At 36.7% G+C, this 21,833-nt stretch overlaps 1 protein-coding gene across 5 annotated transcripts in view; it reads right to left on the bottom strand.

Moving 5' to 3' along the window:
- The window catches only part of LOC109051652 (thrombospondin type-1 domain-containing protein 7B-like), a 223,531-nt gene that overhangs the window by 79,657 nt on the left and 122,041 nt on the right, over window positions 1-21,833 (bottom strand). For all 5 annotated transcript variants that reach the window (XR_006155584.1, XM_042731041.1, XM_042731040.1 and 2 more), the window contains 5 exons: window positions 16,146-16,986; window positions 11,950-12,198; window positions 11,343-11,512; window positions 9,894-10,049; window positions 5,811-6,008 (listed from right to left, as the gene is read on the bottom strand). Coding sequence is in view for 4 of the 5 variants with exons in the window: in XM_042731041.1 (XP_042586975.1) it covers window positions 5,811-6,008; window positions 9,894-10,049; window positions 11,343-11,512; window positions 11,950-12,198; window positions 16,146-16,986 (1,614 nt within the window). In the remaining variant the exon portion in view is untranslated. The remainder of the gene's footprint in view (window positions 1-5,810; window positions 6,009-9,893; window positions 10,050-11,342; window positions 11,513-11,949; window positions 12,199-16,145; window positions 16,987-21,833) is intronic.

The following is a 21,833-nucleotide window of genomic DNA, read 5'->3' as shown; positions in this document are numbered from 1 at the left end:
ATTTAAAGGCTTTTATTAGCATGTCCTTACAACTGCTAGTATTTTTGGTTACTTTTTTTTTTATTGTTTTACAGAATATTTACCAACACAGAAAAGTGCAGTCTGTAAAAAGTCTGGAAATATAACAGACAAAGATTAAAATAAGAGAAAAGTTCTAATAATTAGTACACTACCTTCCCATGTAAAACTAATTCTGTCCAAATAGGGCCTTAGTTAACCAGTTTTACCAGAAAGGCTATGTATGACATACAGCTTCAGACCAGCACAAAACTAGCATGTGTCTAAACTGGTCTTCTCTGAAAGAAGCTTCCATGAAGTGCCACATGTTTTTTTCCAGCTTTGAGCAGAGAAGGGCAAGATGTTGTGAGATCCATCAAACACACCCCTGATTACACCACGCTCAGAGGAGATAAATGGCCTGATTGGGACAGACCACACAGCGGCAAACCTCTAATCTGCTGCCTAGATTACAGTTCTCATTGATCAGCACATCATCCTGTCACCCCACGTAGCTACCTGGCAAATGTTATTAGCATCTGAACGGCAGAAATGACTAAAGCATGTGTGAGGGCCAGATAGAGAATAAAAACTAATCCCAGGGGATCCAAGTACTATAAAACACCACATTATTACGGCGCATTTGTGCTGTAGTATGTGTGTTGTCAATTGAAATATATCAATATTTAAATTACAATTTTCAACATTGATAAGCTTTTTTTTTTTTGGCAGAAAATCAGCATATTAGAATAAAATCTAAGGAAACAAATCACAAAAAAGACTGAAGTAATGACTGCTGAAAATTCAGCTTTGCCATCACAGGAATAAATGATATTTTATATTAAAATAGAAAGCACTTATTTTAAATCGTAGTAATATTTTACAACAACTGTTTACAGCATTTTTGATCCCAATACAGAAATGCAAATCTATCTATTTAATTCAGTAATAATAATAATAACTTTCCTCACACTTTATAGTTGATATTTCACTTTTGGACTTTTTTTCACCATGCAAAGCATGCAACTTTTGTTAAACAACACATCTTTGTTTGATTTAAAAATTAACTAATAATTTAACTAACCATTTATAAATTAAACTCACCATTCAGTTAGAGTGTAAACATTATACAATATAAAATATAAAAATAAATTAAACATTTGATAAACTGCATGCATTAATATATGAACTTTGACAGCACTAGTAAAAACTTAAACTGTAACCTTGGATGGGCATTGCTCTGCACAGTCAAGATATCAGCAAACAAGTGAAAAGATGAAAGATTCCATTAATACTAAGATTTCGGCTAAAAAGCAACATAAATACAAAAATGTGAGATAATAGGAACTTGTTGTGTATTTCACATGTATTTTGTTATTGATTTTCTCACATCTATCTACCAGTCGGCGATCTAGCCCTATATGTATCGATTAAAGCTGTGTCGGGTTTGACGTTAGCTATAATTACACTGAGATTCTGCCGCTGATTAGCTAGAGGTCACAACGATTTTAGCCTGCTGTAAATTTAAGGGGGAAAAGAAAAAAAAAAACATAGAAAGAAGGTGACCTTGGTCCTGATATTATATTGACACTCTCATGTGGTCTGTGAATTTCTGGCAGTGCTGGAGAAGTACAACGCTGAGGTCATAAACCAGCATAAAATTACAACCGCGACTACAGGATTCAATGAATTTGAGTAACATGCCGCTGACACAAAGTTAAATGACTGACTTCTTCAATATGTCGCTTTAGAGATAGGCCTCGGCTGAAGCCCATTGACTGACACACGAGCTCTAATGCTGCAGAACTTCACATGTGGCATCACACCACACTGCCGCTAAGTGACACAGACCCCATCGCGCTGTCAGCACTGCAGAGCTCGAGGTATGAAAATGTTAAGGAAAGAGAAAAATAAATAAAAGCAGTTCTAATAGGATGCGGTAAAACATTCGCAGCTGCCAGAGGAATTGCTTTATTTATGACTCTTTCTCTTCACATCCTGGTGTAATAGAGCTTCTGTCATCAGAGTAAATGAACATGGGGGCTGCACACTGAACCTGAAGTGCTGTGAAAATAATGAACAAATTCTGTTTCTCGGAGGAGTTCGCTCGTCTATTTGAATTCCTTTAAGGAAATGCGGAATTGCTACAGAGTCCAGAGATGGAAACTGCCACTCCTCGTTTGCCCGATGGAGTTGAACACTTAAGAGAAACTGGCAAGCAGAAACACCTGCAGCTGATATTCAGAGATTCTCATTGACAAGAGCGCTTATTAGACTGCCCACAGCGTGGGTTAGCTGCTGGAGAACTAAGGGTGTGGACATATGGAGAAGTTCACACAGGGAGGTTACTGCAGCACCAGGATCAGAAACATTATTTAATTCCACTGAAACAGGAGATTCTTTGACTTTGATAGAATGCTTCACAGTAGCCATTATAAAAGTGCTGTCTTCTTTATTTTGTTCCCTGGAGTCATTCCGTGCTGCTGTGCATCTAAGAGATCGACATCCTGGACAATTCAAGCTGTTCATTCGTCAAATTGAAAACCCCATGTTGGTGAACACAATTTTCTGTATAGGCTTGCACATACACTACTCAAAATCTATCTATCTATCTATCTATCTATCTATCTATCTATCTATCTATCTATCTATCTCTCTATCTATCTATCTATCTATCTATCTATCTATCTATCTATCTCTATCTATCTATCTATCTATCTCTATCTCTCTATCTCTCTATCTCTCTATCTCTCTCTCTATATATATATATATATATATATATATATATATTAGTGCTGTCAAACGATCAATTGTGATTAATCGCATCCAAAATAAAAGTTTTTGTTTACATAATATATGTGTGTGTACTGTGTATATTTATTATGTATATATAAGTAGACACTCATACACTGTAAAAAAAAAAATGTGATTTTAACAGTAAAAGACTGTAAAAATGCTACAGTAAAAACCGGTTTACTGGTTAACAGTAAGTATTCATACTATATTCAGTGAATAAAAATAATTACATTTAATGTAAAAATACAGTTTTTGTAAGTGAAAAAGAAAGTCATTGTATAATTTACAGTGTAAATCGACACTCCCAGAATTCCCTGCATGACACTTCATATTTGATGTTTTTTTTTTTTTAAATAAAATGTTTCTTCTTAGTTTTTTTATTATCAGTTGTGTACATTAGGGTTTAATTCTACATCTAATGTTGTTCAATTAATGTTTATTACATTATTCAAGTGTGTCACCATGATGGGGTTTAGTGTTTGTGTGAATGACATTGTGCACCTTCTGTATATATAAGTATTGCCCTCCTCAGCTCTCAGAGCCACCAGTTTTTGGTGGAAATCAGTGCATTACAATGGTTCAAAACAGATATTAACACTTCAATATGTTGGTTTATTAACATTATATCAGTTAATGAAATACGGTATTTTATTGTGAATTTAAGTCTGTAAAACCTAAAATGTTGCTTCCATATTTTTTACGGTGAAGTTCAGGCAACCACAGCTGTCCGTATTTTACAGTAAATGTCACATTTTTTTTTAATTTTTTTATTTTTTACAGTGTACAGTAAATATTTTGAAAATTTTTACATGTATTTACATGTATATATTTATATTTATTTATACTATGGAGCCATTGAATGCTTGAATCTGATTGGCTGATGAACATTCTGAGTTTTTTTTTTTTTTTTTTGTGAAAAGAACATTGTAAGATATAAATAATGCATTAAAATGCTTTTTTGAAAACTGTAATATGACTATATTTCCAATCAAAAATATGACCAATTTCCAACATCACAGATTGTCCTCCTTGAGCTGCACAAGTTAAAGAAGTACAAGGAATAAACACTGATTTACAATGGTTTAATTAACCCCCTCAAAAGGATCTACATATATGAAACTAAACTATGAAATTATGCCTATGCCTAAAACAAACAAACCAAAATATATGAAAAAGAAGATATTCATGAGCAGCTGCATATTCTATTTTGCTCTCACCACTAAACATCACATAAATAAAGCAAACCAATGTTGGGAACTTGACATTTCAATCAGATGGTGCCTGTCTGTGTAACAGGCAGATCTTGAGCAAAATGATCTGCAGTGTTGACCAAACTTTATGCACATAGTTAAAAGGCCAGTAGTCCAGAGTGTACATACTCTAGAGATGTGCTAAGGCATTCAAGGCTGTAGCTGGATTTCAATCAGGCTGTGCACTGCATGACAGGTGTCTCTTAAGAGTGCTGCCAGACTGTAAAAAGAGTTCCATCCTGCCCTTGAATACAGAAGAGAGGGATATAGATCACTATGCAATGAGCTTTAACTGGCCAGTAAACTGGAGCAGTCTGAACATCAGCGTAGAGAAAAATGCCTCTTCTCATGGTCAGAGTGGAACAGACCCCGATATCCATGCATCAATATGCTCATTCTTAGGAAATAAAGCAGAAACAGAAGAAATGCATAGTCCTCCAGAGCCCAATTAACTCTGGCAAAGGGAAGTCAAGAAAGCTACTCACGTGCCCAAAAATCCTTCATTACTCTGTCAGTCTCTTTCTTAGGTTCGGGCTCAAAGGTTAAATAATAGAGTGAAGGAGACACTTCACACTTCTCATCAACATAATTATCAAAATCAAGAGAGCCATTTTGACGCTGTTAGCTATGATTACTCACTTCTTGGCTACACAAATTTGTTTTACCTATAAATACTGGGTAATTACATTTTGCATAGCAGCATTGTATTCAAATGAGAAAGCTGCTCTTCTGAAAATGAGGTCAAACCAAATTTGTATAATAACACAGAGGCCCTTTATAGTCATCGAGTCTGAAATAATTAATTCAGAAATGAAAAAATAACAAGACACTCTTTCTCATCCCCCATAACACCTGATTGTGTCAAATTGCATCAAATAGAATATTTGACACTGGTGTTAACTTAACATCACAAATCTGATGTGTTTTGAAGAATTATGAGAAAAATATCTGGTTCTAATTACACCAGTTTCAAACACCCGCACCTTTCTCCTCAGGAACATTAATTAGTTAACTTAACTGGATTCTTCCCAGCCTCCTTAATATATCCACCCATAATCTATTATGACACAATAATAAAACACGCAAAAAGGCTGCAATTAGTTTCACAGGTTGTAAAGATGGGCTATTAAGGTCTCGCTAAGGCTTCATCAAGTTCACGTTACTGGATTCCTCATCTTCATGGCATCTCTCATAAATTACAAAGCGTGGTTAAAATGGGTCAGACTGACTGATCTCCAAAGCATGATGCTGATAGAAACACGTTCAGACAGCTTGAAAGCAACATATCAGCTAGTGTAATGCACTTATGAAACAGTGTGACATTGACATGACATGAACCAATGTGTATGGCTGCTCTTAAATGCCTTTTCTTTATTAGATCACTCTCAATAATAGAATGCTTTATCGGTATACAAATCATCCAGAGTTCTAATGGAATACGCAGACACTATAGCTAAACACTTTTGCATTACTATCTTCTGTAAAAATAATGCAATCTTTTTGCTACGGGTGGATATTAGAATCCTCCAGATATGACAATTTATTAGTGGTGCTGTCTAAAACAGCACTAATACTGATGCTTATGCATTATTCAACACCCTTAAAGCAGTGTATTACCATTGTGGTGTGCAACTTGGCCTGCATTACAAACGTGTTCACAATCATTCAAATATACAGTGAGTTTTGAATGGTAGTGTACATACTGTACACATACAGACATTTTCAAATAATGTAATTCCAATAAATAAACGTATTTTGATTGTATACCTTGTGAGTTGACGCAAGCCACAGTTTGAGTCCTGGTTCCATTTCCACAGTTCCCTTCGGTGGGCACACAAGCGCCCTCAGACTGCACCTGCCACAGGAAGCACACTGGGTCCTCACAGGGCATTGACTCCAGGAGATGGGCACAGCTTTCGGTTCCTGATCCTTCCTCCAGCACCTCTCTTCTCCTCTGCCTGTAGCCTGTGAGCAGAGCGAGAGACAGGTGGATTAGGGGTATTGTGAGGGAAAATGAGTGCCAGTTCTGGCCAGTGAGTTCTGAACTAAAATTCTAGCGGTGGCTAAATAAGCCTGTAATAGAAACTCATTTGAAAAGGCTTTCTGTCACAGCTTTTGTTAGCAGAATAAATTCCTACTTCGGCTCTTGCCTGAATACACTCTTTTCATTTACTCATTTGTAAAGCTATGAGCTGTGACTGCAAACTGAGACGCCAGTCATAAATGAAATAGCACTGGAATACGAACATTTAACACCTAAAATACTGGTTTAACATGAATGCAAAACATTGTTCTCATAAAAAAATAAAATAAAAATAATAATAATGCATGCATTGTGCTGCTAATACGATCATCATCGTCTTTTAATTCAAGTCCTTCAGTGAAAGAAAAAAAAAAAAAACCTCTTAGGCCAGCATTAATTAATATTTCATAAACTGGCATACGTTTTCAAAGCCAGCTCTGGCCGACATCAATATGCATTACAGTACAGTGAATAAGTGGGAAAAAAGATGAATCAGGCATTACTCCAAGCATAATTTATCAAACAAAATGATCTGATGACTAACATGAGGGTGGGATGCTAGCTGTCTGGATACCATCTGATCCTGTTTACGGTCTGTGATGAGTAGATCCTAACTCCTCATATCTTTGCTCCTTGACTATGTGCATGCCAGTAGTGAGATTTTGTTCATCTCACACCCCTGCAGGGGGCTTGACTCGGCAGTCCTGGGAAAATCGTAGTGTCAGCCAAGCCTTTGAAATAATCAAAACACCCCACAGCTCTCAACATTGCTTTGACACAAAAAAAATGGTAAGCTCTAAAAGACACGAGTGTATTGTGTGACGAGAGATCTGAATGTATCACATATATAATTCAAACCTTGGGGTATTACCAGTTTGCTTCACTTATCACAAAATCATTGAGAAGTCATGAATAACACCCTATATCTTAGAACATACATATATTCTGTAGACATTTGCTCTGTTTCAGGATTCATAAAAAGATGATTCCATAAAACTTCTCTATATTCTACATACGTATCACATATATAATTCAAACCTTGGGGTATTACCAGTTTGCTTCACTTATCACATAATCATGGAGAAGTCATGAATAACACCCTGTATCTAAGAACAGACATATATTCTGTAGACATTTGCTCTGTTTCAGGATTCATAAAAAGATGATTCCATAAAACTTCTCTATATTCTACATACGTATTCACAACAATCACATTTTCGGCAAAAACATGACCACTTCTCTTTGGGGAAAGTGAATATGAATATGAATCTGTTTTATAACTTTTCTAAACCACAAAACATTAGTTTCCACATACAATAGGCCAATAGAAACAGTCCTTTTTTTGTATATTAAACATTGATATAATATTCCCATATGTGTCTGCTACAAATAAAAGCATATTAAAAATTTACTATTTCTCTCCTAATTGTATAATTATATTAATAATATATACTATTAATGTCATGTATAAAAACTGATAATGTTATAACCTTCCCCACTTCTTGAGGAATTGGTTGTATTTTTACAGGGACTTATTGCACTAATAAAATTAATTTGTAAAAAAAAAAAAAAAAAAAAAAAAAAAAAGGCTTCTTATTTGTTATATAGACACATAACTTTTAATGTCATCTCAGGAGGGTGTCATATACTGGAGAGAGAATAGCTCTAAAATAAAGTGAGAAATGAAAAATGCCTCAAAATATATTTCCTGTATTAAATATATATATAAAAAATCCATTATAAAAATACAAAACATTCCATTTTATACACACACACAACATATATATATATCAATATTTCAATATATACTTCAGCCCATGCACTAAAATGCATGTTTTGTTCATTGAAGACACAACATGACAGACTGAAGGTGTAACAAACAACTTCCTGCACCTCTGACTGCCAAATACAGCATTCCTCTTCTGTAGATGACAACAGCTCAACCCCAGGACAATAAAAGAACAAATTACAACTACACATCATTCTGAAACTACACCTGAGCAGCACTGTGAAGGACATACTCCCATGGAGAACATGCATGCAGACACAGTTCACACACCAACAGCCCTGTTTCCGGACCAAAAGGAATGCCTGGATAGCCAATGCCCTCCTCCAAACTGTGAAAAACAATTTTATTGGAGACACATCCCTGCGGATATTAATAATTGAAAGGTTCACGGGAGCTATCGGATTTATTCATGGGAAAGACCGGTGGGCTGCAGGCAGCATTTCACTTTCAATACTTCAGAACCTTATCAGTCCCACTTCAATGCTCCCTACTCACATTAATGCTGGATAGAATTTGCCACTTACAATCATTACCAAACCGGTGTTCAATTCATTCCTCCACACATGCTTACATTCACCTAAGATGAGACAAAGAGGATAAAAAATGACTGTGGGCAATTGTAGATTTATAATACACTATAAATGTTAATAAAACAACTAAAAAACAAATCCACAAGGTTTCTCTGATGAAATCTATTTGTATGTGTAGGAAAGAAGTTCATTTTTCTATTTATGAAAGCTCTAGGCTCTGGAGTTCGGCATTGTTCATCCAATATCAAAGATCAAACGATACTCTGAAACAGCAGTGAGGTAAAGGGCTTGAAAACAGTAAACAGACTCTTGTCTAACAAGGTGCAGTGTAAGCAATGAATAAAAGAGAATCTAGACACCCTAACTATCAGACAGTCCCACTGGGACAACACAGCACAAAATCTTTTAGACAGCACTCGGTTTACATGAAAAGCAAATCCTTCTCAGATGGGGTTGTTGCAAGGAAAAAAGTGACCTCTGATGTGTCTCAAGAGTTTCAGAAGAAATCTTAATGTCTCAAACTGATTTGCCAAAATATCTGTAAGTGTGCAATCCAAAGCTAGAGATTTCAGTATGAACTCATCAAATTCTTTTTGTAACATTTTGTATCTCACTCTAACTTCTATTTATTATTTAATAATTAAATAATTTAATACCAAAAAAAACAAAAACATATTTGATTATTTTACACACACAAACACACACACACACACACACACACACACACACACACACACACAAAAAAACACAAAAACAAACACACACACACAGGGAAATATATTTATAATTTATAACTTTCTGATGCAATATATTTTAAAATGTCATTTATTCATATATTTGTAATTTTTTTCTTTCAGTGTCACGTGATCCTTCAGAAATCATTGTAATTTGTCGATTTGGTGCTCAAGATTTTTTATCAATGTTAAATATTTTTGTGGAAACTGAGATACATAATAGAAAGCATTTATCTGAATAGAAGCCTTTAGAAGCTATTATAAATGTATTTACTGCCACTTAGTAAAAGTATTACATCACATTAAATCATTTTATTTATTTATATATTTTAAATTTTTTAACCTCATAATTTAGATATTCATACCTCTAGTCTAGAATATTCATCTTGTTTCAGTCAAGAAGGTGAATGACAAAAGTGCATCACAATTTTAAAGCTGGGATTATTCTTACAATTCTTCCCTAGAATCAGTCATTTCTGACTGAAAGCTCCACTTATGAATGACTGATGTGTGTGACATCAGTCTGCCCTCTGCTAAATTCTCTCATTTTAGGGCAGTACTCTGGCAGCTCACTTCAGTGACAGATGTTATCACCTCTCACCAGAAGTGGTGTCAGTTTTAGATACTCTGTTACCTCCGGGTTCAGCTCAGTAGAGAGGTGTACCAATCATCAATTTTAAATGCATATTTAAAGTGGATTTTATAGCTTCTATTAATAAAAGGGGCAGATTTTTTTTTTTCCATTGATGACATTTCATTCCCATGTTGGCCCACCTTTTCGTCCATGTGTTTCCATGCAGTTGTCGTGGAGACAGGCCCCCCAGGAGGACCAGGATGAGAGCAGGCATAGCTGTGGGCACGGTATAGAGCAGGGCTGCACCCCAGAAGGCAAATCTCCTGTACACAGACGCCCACTTACTGGCCTAGACACTATAGAGGTATAAAGAGAAAGAATCCATATATTGGGCAAATTTAGTTCTTGGCAAAATATAATTCAGCTTAATAAGTATAATTTTCTGATCTTTCCTGCTGAGCACCAACTCCCACACAGAATAAAATTAATTTTAAAGCCTGTGTAAACCAATGCAAGTATTTAGCTTAAAGTACATGAAACAGATTACTGAATAAGAATGCTTGGTTTTATCCATCGGTTGCCGATTGGATGGCAGATCTGAATGCGAGCTTGCAGTTGAATGTAAGAAAGTGACAGACTTTAACGGACTAAATGACTGGAGAAATCTGACATACTGTACATCTGTTATTTCACAGGGAGAACAAATTATGACATTCTGAATAAACATTACAAAGTAAAAAAAAAAGGAACATGCATAGATAAATTGTTTACAATAAGATAAATAATATGCATTCAGAAAAACGATGTTCTTGATATTCAAAGCGAAAACTGGGTGAAACAATTTAATCCATCAGAAGTTTGTTTGATTGTGAAATGAAAGTGTTAAATACCAGAATGAAGCCAGGCTTAATATGAATTTGTAAAAAAAACAAAAAAAACAATCCTTAATACCTTTTTGGCTGTTGATTAATGTTATCCCATAGCCTGCATGGTCTAAGAGACATCAGTGGAAAAGTAAAGTTGTTTCAGAGGACAGGAAAGTTAATACAACTTGTTTTTGTTCAAGAATAAAGTGTACTGGATGAATACTTCCCAATAAAACCAGGAACATGCAGTAAGAAAGTAAAACGATTTTGCACTGACTTAGAATTGCATTGATTCTCAATGTGACTTTTGTCAAACAAGTGTTCAAAAGTTTAGGCAAACCTCTTGAAAGTCTCTTACTTTGGCTGTGCTCTGTTAACATTAGTGTGAGAGTCCTCTGGGTCAGGTGGAAAGCAAACACCACTGTTGATTTTCATTGATCTATATCCCCAAACAACATTGATTGAAAGGAGTCATCTTCATCTGTATGCCTTTCTCAGCTCAGCATGCCTCGAATCCATCCATACGCTGCTTTCACTGGCTAGTGCAGCTCCTCGAAATTAATTTCAGAGCAAGGTGACTCCCTTTAACTACCTCTAATCTTAGAAACAGGCATGGTTACACACACCCAATGCAAATGGCTAACCAAAATACTTTTTGATCAGGATTTCTTAAACCAAAATTAATTAGTCTTTGAAAATCAACACATCTGCAGCTGAAAAGATGCACAGAATTCGCTTAGCCACACCACTGTAGCTTACTGTTGTTTAGACACTGATCCTTACCCTCTTTTCTGTGATGAGGGCTGGAGTTGTCTGGGACCTGGACGCAGTACAGCTGCCTGGTCTGAATCCCTCCACCGCAGAGAACGCTTACATTGTTAAGCCGTCTGTCCTGCTGGCTGAGAAGAGGGGCCACTTGACAGTCCCCCCAATCTGTGCTCTTCCACACATACCTGGAGAACAAAAGCACACGCCCGTTGTGGTGAAACACACTTCTTTTGTTTTGGCCCTATAGTCTCATTATATCGTGCTGGGCTCCTCTCAAAAGTTGCATTGGATAAATGGACACAGTGAGCTGCTGCTGAAAGATACTAATAGGCTTAGCTTCCTGTTTTCCCAATAGGAAACCATCTACTAATGAAAATGCATTAAGTAAGCAAAATGTTATGATGCATAAAGCAGTGGTTTTAATGAAATAACAGTCTGCTGCTATTGATCAAAAACCTAATCTCATTAATTAGCTTCTTCTAATCTTTGCTATGCTCGGATGCAACAGGGGTTCAGTAAATAAATACTTGGAACACAACACTCGAAAAATCACTTAGTAAAAATTTTTACACTTTCACATACAGTAGGAAATTATTTATTATTGGGAGGCTAGAATACAAACCTAGGGCAGTTTGGAAGTAAGTCTCCAATGATGTTGCAAGCTTCCTTTTCTTCAAGAGCGGTGCATTCTTTGCCTAGTCCAATAGGAGTCTGTGTTATGCTTCGAGTCCTGACCCGAAAACCAGGCGACATATCCGATGCCCTACATGTCTTTGAACATGGACTCCAAACAGACCAATCAGAGGTCTCGCAGTCTCTGGGCATAATGCATGACTGGAATGTTCCAGGGCCGTTGTCAAGGGTACAAAGACTAAGAACAAGAAAACAAATAAATTAGGAATGAGAGGCGCAAGGAAAACATATTCAAACATTTCAATGCTGCCAAAAAAGAGCAGATGAAATTCTATGTCATTTAGAGTTGAAAACACACAGTGAGAAAATGTTTTATGAGATAAATGCCATCAATTGTTCCTCTACTGCTACTATTTAATATGGTGTAATGAATGCAATTTGTGATTCATTTAAAACAAACTCATAAAAACTCCCACAAAAGATTCTGAATCCCTAACAACATAGCCAACTTTTCAGCACATAATATGCACATACAGTATAATAATATGTGTAGAGTACCTGTGGCAAGAGAAGACTAAATTAATAATTGGTCACAGATGCGTACATTTTCTTAATATACTGCAATGCCTGAGTGATGATACAGCAAACGAGTGCATCTGATTTTTTTTCTTTTGCATAGCAGACACCAGACAGTGTAATGCATGTAAAGTGAAGGATATTTAAATGAGTTATTTAGCTTTATGTCCTACGAAGCAATGTCTACAGTATGAAATATGAATAAATACACAACAAATTGGATATCTAATTAGCGATTCATCCATATAAGTCACCCGATTCAATTACTTGTGTATATCCTAATCCGTTTGTGTAGCATTCATTTTCACTTCATTTTAAATGATAATTAGACTATAATTGGAAAAACTGCAGAAATTGAACTCAGGTGGGAAATATTCAAATCACTACATTTCATTAAGCATGCACGTAGGATTCACAAATGAATATGTTAATTAGAGCGAATGCTCCGTCTCACTGTAAAATAACACCGCGGCCTCTCTCTTGTTATGCTACACCTGTAGTAAACCTGTCAGACCCCATTCTGCTCTACATACCCCCACAACTCCCTCCTCCACTTTGAACTGTGAATGAGGATGCTTGAGAATCCATATTAAACAAACATGGAATGAGAAAAGAAAAAACAGAACGAACAAGGACAAAAGACATTTCAGTTGCTGAACCAACTAAGATTCATATATAAAACATACATATGCTGACAGAATACAGTCATGTCTTGCTGCCAGACATAGATTTTCTCTCAGTGGAAATAATCACAGATGACACAACACCCAAAGAATGCAAAGTTTCACTACGCCAACTCTAATTTCATAAGCTTTTGTCTTCATAAGCCAATGACAGGTGACAATGACAAACGTGTGAATAATGAAGATATTTGTATGTCAAAGCATAGCAGCCTCTTTTCACCTGACATGAGGATTAACGAGGGATGATCCCCATTTTACAGTCTGTTTAACTGACACATCAAGAACTGTTGCTTTACGCTTATAGTTACTCCGCTCTTTGCACTTCATATAAGGACATAATCCACCCATACGACAGATAAAAAAAAAAAAAAAAAACATATTTACTGTATATAATTATATAATTTTACATACAATTTTATTTCTAGAAAAACTGCATGTAAAATTAGAGATGCAATTTAAACTTCCTAAGGAGAAAATGGGCATTTCAGCAATATATTTGATAGGAATCATTTAAAACATTTTCATAACTTCAAATTATGAGACCCATAATAATAAATGATTCCTTTAGATTTGTCTAAATTTAATGTAATTATATTTCCAGATAATGTTTGTCTGTCAGTACACTATCCGCTCTCTCTGTTTGACTGAGAGCTGTCTTTTCTTTCTTCTTTTCAATGCAAACTTTTTTTTTCAAATTAATTTTCATGATAAATAAAAAAACAGTTGCATAGCTTCAGAAAGTCAAATATCTATGCATTCCTTTAGGTACTTACCTTAGGCACTTATTTAACCAAAACAATGAAGTGTAGAATGTTAGACACTTCGTGCACTCAACTGTCGAAAGGGGAGGTGTTATTAGACTCTGATTCTGAATGACAAAATAACCTTCTAAAATTCATATACTTGAATTTTTAGTGCATAAGTAATAGACCATAACTGATTATAACGTGCTGACTCTTTTCTGATGTCATTTGTCGCATACGTGCTTTGTTGCGGTAGCATACAATGGCAGAGGGAGGCGAGACGCGAGTGCGAATAATTAAAAATTTTCCAACTACTTTAAAAGCCGACATCTGGGCACATTTCGGCTTTTATGAACAACCTGGTAAGCACAACATGAATCATGTCACGCACAAATAAAATATGCAGGGGGTAATACCACTAATTAATAAAACTAGTTAATATTTACAGTAAATGTTTTACAAGAAAGTACACTGCACTACATAAGTACTAAAGTACACTCCTTGAATTAAGCACTTTTAGTATTTACTTTTGTGTATTTGTTATAAATGCTCCTGTTGTCTTCTGTTCCCAGACTTGACTTTTGTTTGATGTTTGATACATTCAAGAAGCGTTTTTTCTTTGAGCAGGTAAAATTGACTGCTTGTATTTATTGACAATGCATGTGAAGTAAAATAAAATAATTGAGAATGGCGTGCATCGTCAATGCATCGTGAAGCATCGTGATTTCGAATTGAACCGAATCGATGAAATGATAATTGTAATCGAACTGAACCATGAGACCAGTATAGGTTCATACCCCTAATGCATAATAAGTCATTTGGGACCTAACTTGAATATATTTTAATCACATTAAACAGCTGAAACACAGAAATCAATGCATCTTTTATTCCTGTCCCTGCCCTATATATATTAGTAGACATAAACTACCTTGGATAGCAAGCGGCAGCAGACAGCACCATAGTCTCAGCCTCAGACGTCATGTCCATGGACCGTTGGCTAAATGTCTGATGCATATGGGACACAAAAGTTAAAACACTTCAGGAGTGTTGAGATTGTCATCGGACTGGTTGAATTATACAGGATTACCGGGAGACGTGTGTGTTGTGTTTTTTAACGTTCCGCCTGGAAACAAAGATGCTGTGCCACCAAACCACCTCACGAAAAAAGAAAGCTGTAGTGTTTACAACTGTGAGTATGAGCACTTTTCAGGATCAACTAAATGCTGGGTTTTCAAAAGTATGTGAAATATTTAAAGTTTGCCGCATAGAATCTTTAAAATACATCTGAGAGTTTTACACACCGTTCTGTTATTGTGACGACATTTCCACACCCCAAAACGTGATGTTGAACGAAATGAACTGGGATTGGTTGTTTGACATGTCGGTCAAATGGCCTCATGGGTGGGCCTTGGCCAATGAAAGCTGCCATGGATTCCAGACCTTCAGCTGTCAGTCTGAAGGTCTGGCTACGTGAGACTAAGAGCACCATGACACAAGTAAAATACAGCAAAGACATTAAAGTCTACATTTGAGACTTAAAAACTTTATCAGGAGTGCCTGCCTGCAAATCAATATTTTGCAAAGGAGGAATCTTTAAAGTCATGTTCAAAGCCCGTCTTAGTTCCAGCATTCATTATCCTCAGTTTGCGGGAAATCCATACTCTTTGTGAGAGGAGGATGAGCTACATCTCAGCAACTTCTAATTCTACCAAGAGCGAAATGAGAATAAAGCACAAACTATAGCGTAAGAGTGATTGACAGTCTTTCCAAACTCGTACTATGGATGCAGAGACTGCAGCAAAAGAGTAAATTCAATCCTTTCCATCAAGCCATAGCGTGTTCTGCTCAAAGGCCCGGCTTTCCCGTGCTGCCTTCGCGGCTGCCAGAGGCATGTCTCTCTGCTCACCTTGTGTAGTACGGCAGCAGGAAGGAGATTAATGGAGGACTAACCGATTTAGCTAGGCCCACTTCACAGAACCGCTTCAAAAATCCAGCTGCACAGCAATTCCTTTCACACAAGCAGCAGCAGTACCTTGCTTTCAAGAGCATAATCTGGGATTTAGACCTTAAAAGGGTTTATGTTCTCAGAGGGTTTGTCTCTCAGGCATGCATTGCTTGTACACAGATTATTGTAAATTGAATAGACACGCCAGATGCGTCTGTGTACGTTCAGGGCTTCTTACCTCAGCATGGCGTTCTTGCCGTCGCTGCGCACGCAACGAACTTGGCGCGTCTGATAGCCGATCTCCACTTCCAAGCCCTTGAGGCTGTGGTGGTGGTGGAGATGGTGATGGTGGTGCTGGGAGCTCTGGATGTGTCGTTTGACGGTGTTCCTCTCCGTATCTCCTGTGGTAAAGTCCAGCATGGTCCTTCCACTCATCCACAGCCCTTTGTGTTGCGGCTGCCTGCACTCACTCCAGGGGCCAACTTTAAGGCTGTAGTGATGCTCACTTTCCCCAACGGGACAGGGCGAGAGGTTCGCACAAGTCCTTGTTTGGGTGAGGTTAGGGCAGTTAGCGCCTCCGTACATCGGCGCCGCTAAAACATTTCGGGTTCGATGCTGGAGACCCGTGCCACATGTTCGACTACAGCCAGACCAGGAGGAGAAATCGGATACGATGCAGTCGTGAGGGCAGGGGATTAAGCAGGCCTGTTCAAGTGCCAACCGTGGGGAAAAGAACTCGCATATCCTCTCTGTAACCGCTGTGCGGTTTGAAGTGCGCACGCAGTGGACCTTCCGTCTCTGGATGCCATGCTGGGCCGTGACACACTCCGTCGTCCTCAGTTTGAGCTCATTGGAATGGAATGATGCTAGAACGCACGGCCCCCATTCTGAAACCTCCCATTCGAAGAGGTCCTGGTGCCACTCACACACTTTAAAGCAAGGCCTCTGGCTCTCAGGTTTGTCGGAGTGCCGGCAGTTGGAGTGGTGCGTGGTCCAGCCTTCTGAGTGGATGCACCAAACTGTCCTGGATTGAACCCCACCAGTTCCACATTCTTCTCCCATACACCTGCCCCACTGACCTGGAAAAAAGGGAGATGAAAGAATAAACATTAGCTCTTTAACTTTAAGGATAATTGATTCATTGACATAAATATAGTTATATAACTCATAACCATGAGCTTCACCCAGCAAATGCACATAAATCATCAGGATATCTGTGGTAAAGTGTTCTATTTTAAAGGATTAGTTCACCCAAAAATAAATATCTGTCATCATTTACTCACCTTTATGTCTTTCCAAACCAACATGAATTTCTTTAAAGAAACAGTAATATTTTCAAACAATAACACTATAAACTTTGGTTTATCACATAATGCTATCATACATCTCTAGACTTCCAACTTCAGTGTCATTTTTTAAGCCTAACAGACCCTGGTCTGAGATCAAATCAGATCATATAGCAAACACAGGAATATTCTGAAATATTAAAATTTAAAATAACTGTTAATATATATTTTACATGTAATTTATTCTTATGACAAAGCTGAATTACTCCAGTTTTCAGTTTCACATGATCCTTCAGAAATAATTCTAATATGCTGATTTGGTGCTCATGAAACACACACACACATATATATATATATATATATATATATCTATATATATATATATATATATATATATATATATATATATATATATATATACTGTATATATATATATATATATATATATATATATATATATATATATATATATATATATATATATATATACTGTATATATATATATATATATATATATATAATATATATATATATATATATATATATATATATTAGCACAGATTAAAACAGTGTTTTACTTAATATATTTTGTGTTCCACAAAATGAAAAAGTCACACAATAAAAGTTAGAACAACATGAGGGTGAGTAAATAATGACAGAATGTATAATTTCAGATCAACCAAAAATGTAAGTGTTATACTTATGTCATACATAATAAATATCTGAAAAAATTAGTGGATTAACATCACAAACACTGCTAAAAAATCTATTGAAATAGACCAAACAGGAAATATTTTATTAACACTGTACAGTAGATGCTTAATGCAATGTCCAATAATGAACAAACACATTGAATATACATTTTGTACACCATATGTGTTATTAGGGACTCTGTATAATAAAAATGATATTATTTTTCTTTTTTTTTTCTTTCTAAATTGATTGCCACATTAAAAGCTCATCTATGCAAACTGAAAATAAGGGTAAATAAAAAGGTTGTTAAAAAATCCATGCTAGCCTGAAAGCAGCATACTCAGCTACAACATCTAAACTGCTGAATAGCATTGTAGCTCACTGAAGCACATCATTAAGTTTTTTCATGAGACGGCAACACTGCCACAGGTTTAACACATCACCATGTTTACGTATTTAACTGAAGGAATCACACGTCTCACACACACTTTCCTATGCCAAAGTGTGCAAAATAGCTAATAACATGTAAACAACATCATTTCACATTCATTCCCCTAAAGAAGCCAAGCTAATATTAACATTTAAAGGCATTTCAATGCCTCCCACAGACTTCTTCCCCTGAGCCTACAGACTGACTACACATGCACAAATGGATCAAGATTGATTTTTCCTCTGTTATTGTACCTGCATATAAAGCTTCGGGCTAAAACCCACAAGATTCAGTTAGTGAATGCGGCTCTTGTGTTCCTTTAAATTCACACTTGAAGCTAAAGTGTGTAATTTCTGCATCAGTAGCCTCAAAGAACGTAACACTACTGGTTAAGTCAATGTTGCTCTATTAAACTAGTCATGATGTTTATTAAAAAAAAAAAGAAGCTTATTTTTCAGACTGCAATTGATTTAGCCTATAAATGGCTGATATTAACAACAAAATGCATCTACAATAAAAAAATTAAAGATTAGAGGCCAAAAACCACCTTTAAATTCAAAAGGCAAATATTATATTGCACAGACCACAGATGAATAACCCTCTCAGTGCAGACACTCTCAGCCTCAGAATCATATTCATAGACATTAGAGTGTGAACTACAGCTTGTGGGGCTGTACAGAAAACGAGCAGGCACAGACTCAACATGGTTGTTTGTAACGCTGAGCACCCATTTCAGAGTAAAGGATCAAGAGTGGAGCAAATATCTACAATAAAGACACTACAAACCCACTCCATGTGGTGAGAGGTGAATATATCCTATATGGACATCCAAACATAGCCCTAGCATGGAAGATGCCTGCATAGGGATGTTAGAGAGGTGCTTAATGTAAACATTTACCTTTTCAGAGCTGTGGTCTTACAGTTTGCACAATGTTAAACGATGCACAAAAGAATTACTGCTTAAACACTTGGGCAGACTGTCTAGTATTGTTTTCCATGCCAGACAGCTTAGCCATTTTACACAAGCAAGTGTTGTTGTTCCACATGTCAACACAGTTGTAATTCAGCTGCAGGTAATCAGAGCTATGTTGATATTCAGACCATTATTTTAACAATACAGTTCAATAGGCAGGTAGTTAATAACGAGTAACTTACATGTTAGAAAATATTTTCTCCACCCACAAAAATAGGTCCATATAACACGCAGTATGGCCTTGCTGAATAATTCAGTGTTTTTGAATGAATCATTTGAGCAAATTATATACTGACTTGCTCAAGGACTAAACTATTAAGCGTTTTTGAATGAATTAGTTGAGTGAATGATTCAATGACTCGCTCAGAGACTGAATGGATTTTTGAATGAATCAGTTGAGTAAATTATTCACTGGCTTGAAAGACTGAATTAACATTTTTGAATGACTCCGTTGAGTGAATGTTTAATAACTCACTTAAAGACAGTCATTTGTTTAATTTCTGAATTAAAAAAAAATGTTTTAAACTAAACAATTGATCGCTTGATTAAAATATTTAGTCAAAGACAATTGCCGCCACCTAATGGCATAAAGCCACAGTCAAAATAGACGTTGTGCACGTAGAAAAATTCAATGGCTTTTGAAATTAAGTTCCAATTGTAGGTTCAGGAGGAGCCTAATCATTCAGTCCTGTCAATCATCATTACGAGCCTATAAAAGCAGCTCTCATTGCACCATTCCAGCATCAATTCTTCCAGCATCCCTCCACCTCCCTATCTCCTCCTCTATTTCTGTTATTCTGCCTCTAGGTAGTACTGCAATGGGGGGTTGAACTTGGCCTCGGGTTCAAGCCTCCATTAAGGACAGCAAGCCAAGTTCGTTTACCATTAGCCATCAGGATTGGATGGGTAGGCTCATGAAATTAAATTATGAAGACATACCGAATCTTTTTAAAAAAAACATAATTCTACAAATATCCAAATTGTAGAAATAAGTAATCTACTTCACTTCACTGCACTCCAGTCCTAAAGATTTAAAATGTACTTTCTTTTAAATCAGCTTTGAGGCCACGCTTATTTTCTATTTCTAATGCACCTTTATCCCACTGGTGCTTTGGGTTAAAGCATTAAATTTGAAAAACTGACATGAAATATCCTCAACATGTGTACACACCTGCACACACACACAGCTGCTGACTGTTGATGATCCAGCCAGCTCATAAACTCAGTGAATCACTGATCTCTAACAAGCCACTCACTCCTCTCAATCCATTGCACCTGGTCAGCACAAGGTGTTTCCGCACAGACTCATCCCAGCCACTGCGGCTGTTCCAGCACCAGCTGTGCTGTGCGGGTGATTTATAGCAGCGTGATTCAGAGTGATTACACTGACAGAGCAGCAGCAAACACAACAAACCGTTCCTTTCCAGAGATCTACACCTCCAGGGCTGAATAATCACACAGTCCATCACTGGCCAGACCCTTCTCATCACACTACCCCTCTTTTGGGCTCACCTACAGCTTGTGGCATCGCCCCATTCATAACAGCTTTTGTAACTACATCAAGAGACTGGCAGGGCACTTGACACACATTCCTTACACTCACAGTCTGATCTTTTTGTTTAATATATGTAAAATAATATTCCACTACATGTTAAAAGAATAATTTACCCAAAAAATGATTTATTCCTGAGTCATTTACTCATTTTCATCTTTCAAATACGTAAAATGTTTGTCAGGGAAATAACATTGTAATCCTTTAACATACAAAATACATTAAAAAAATGTTTGTTCCAGGGAGAAAATAAACATGAGTGTTAATAAATAATTACAGAAATCTGACAGATACTATTGTTTAAGATATGCAATGTCTTTTTTAACACTTTTCCAAATGTTTTGGTTGTTGTATTGTGAGTTATATTATCATCTTACAGAAGACCCCACCCCCCCAACCCCCCAGTAAGACCTCAGATGATGCTAACCCTGGAACAATACATAAAACTACCAAATTTCGCTTAATTGCAATGTTTAATTGTAATCGCAAAGTTTAATCACAACATATAATCATTGCAGTTAATAGTGTTCATAGCATTTGATTACGTGCAATTTATAACTATCTGCATGATTTTTACTGTACATTTCTGCCATAGTCACCACTAATAACCTACTCCTAAAGTGAAGTGAAAGTGAGTGATGTGACATTCAGCCAAGTATGGTGACCCATACTCAGAATTCGTGCTCTGCATTTAACCCATCCAAAGTGCACACACACAGCAGTGAACACACACACCGTGAACACACACCCGGAGCAGCAGGCAGCCATTTATGCTGCGGCTCCCAGGGAGCAGTTGGGGGTTCGGTGCCCTGCTCAAGGGCACCTCAGTCGTGGTATCGCCGGCCCGAGACTCGAACCCACAACCTTAGGGTTAGGAGTCAAACTCTCTTACCATTAGGCCACGACTCCCCCGAACATTCTACAATAAATATAATGTAGAAACAGGTTTGTTGCATTTACATTCATGCATTTGGCAGACACTTTTATATTCA

Source organism: Cyprinus carpio, chromosome B9, assembly GCF_018340385.1.
Source record: "Cyprinus carpio isolate SPL01 chromosome B9, ASM1834038v1, whole genome shotgun sequence".
Lineage (NCBI taxonomy): Eukaryota > Metazoa > Chordata > Actinopteri > Cypriniformes > Cyprinidae > Cyprinus > Cyprinus carpio.
This window is presented reverse-complemented; position numbering and strand designations above follow the sequence as displayed.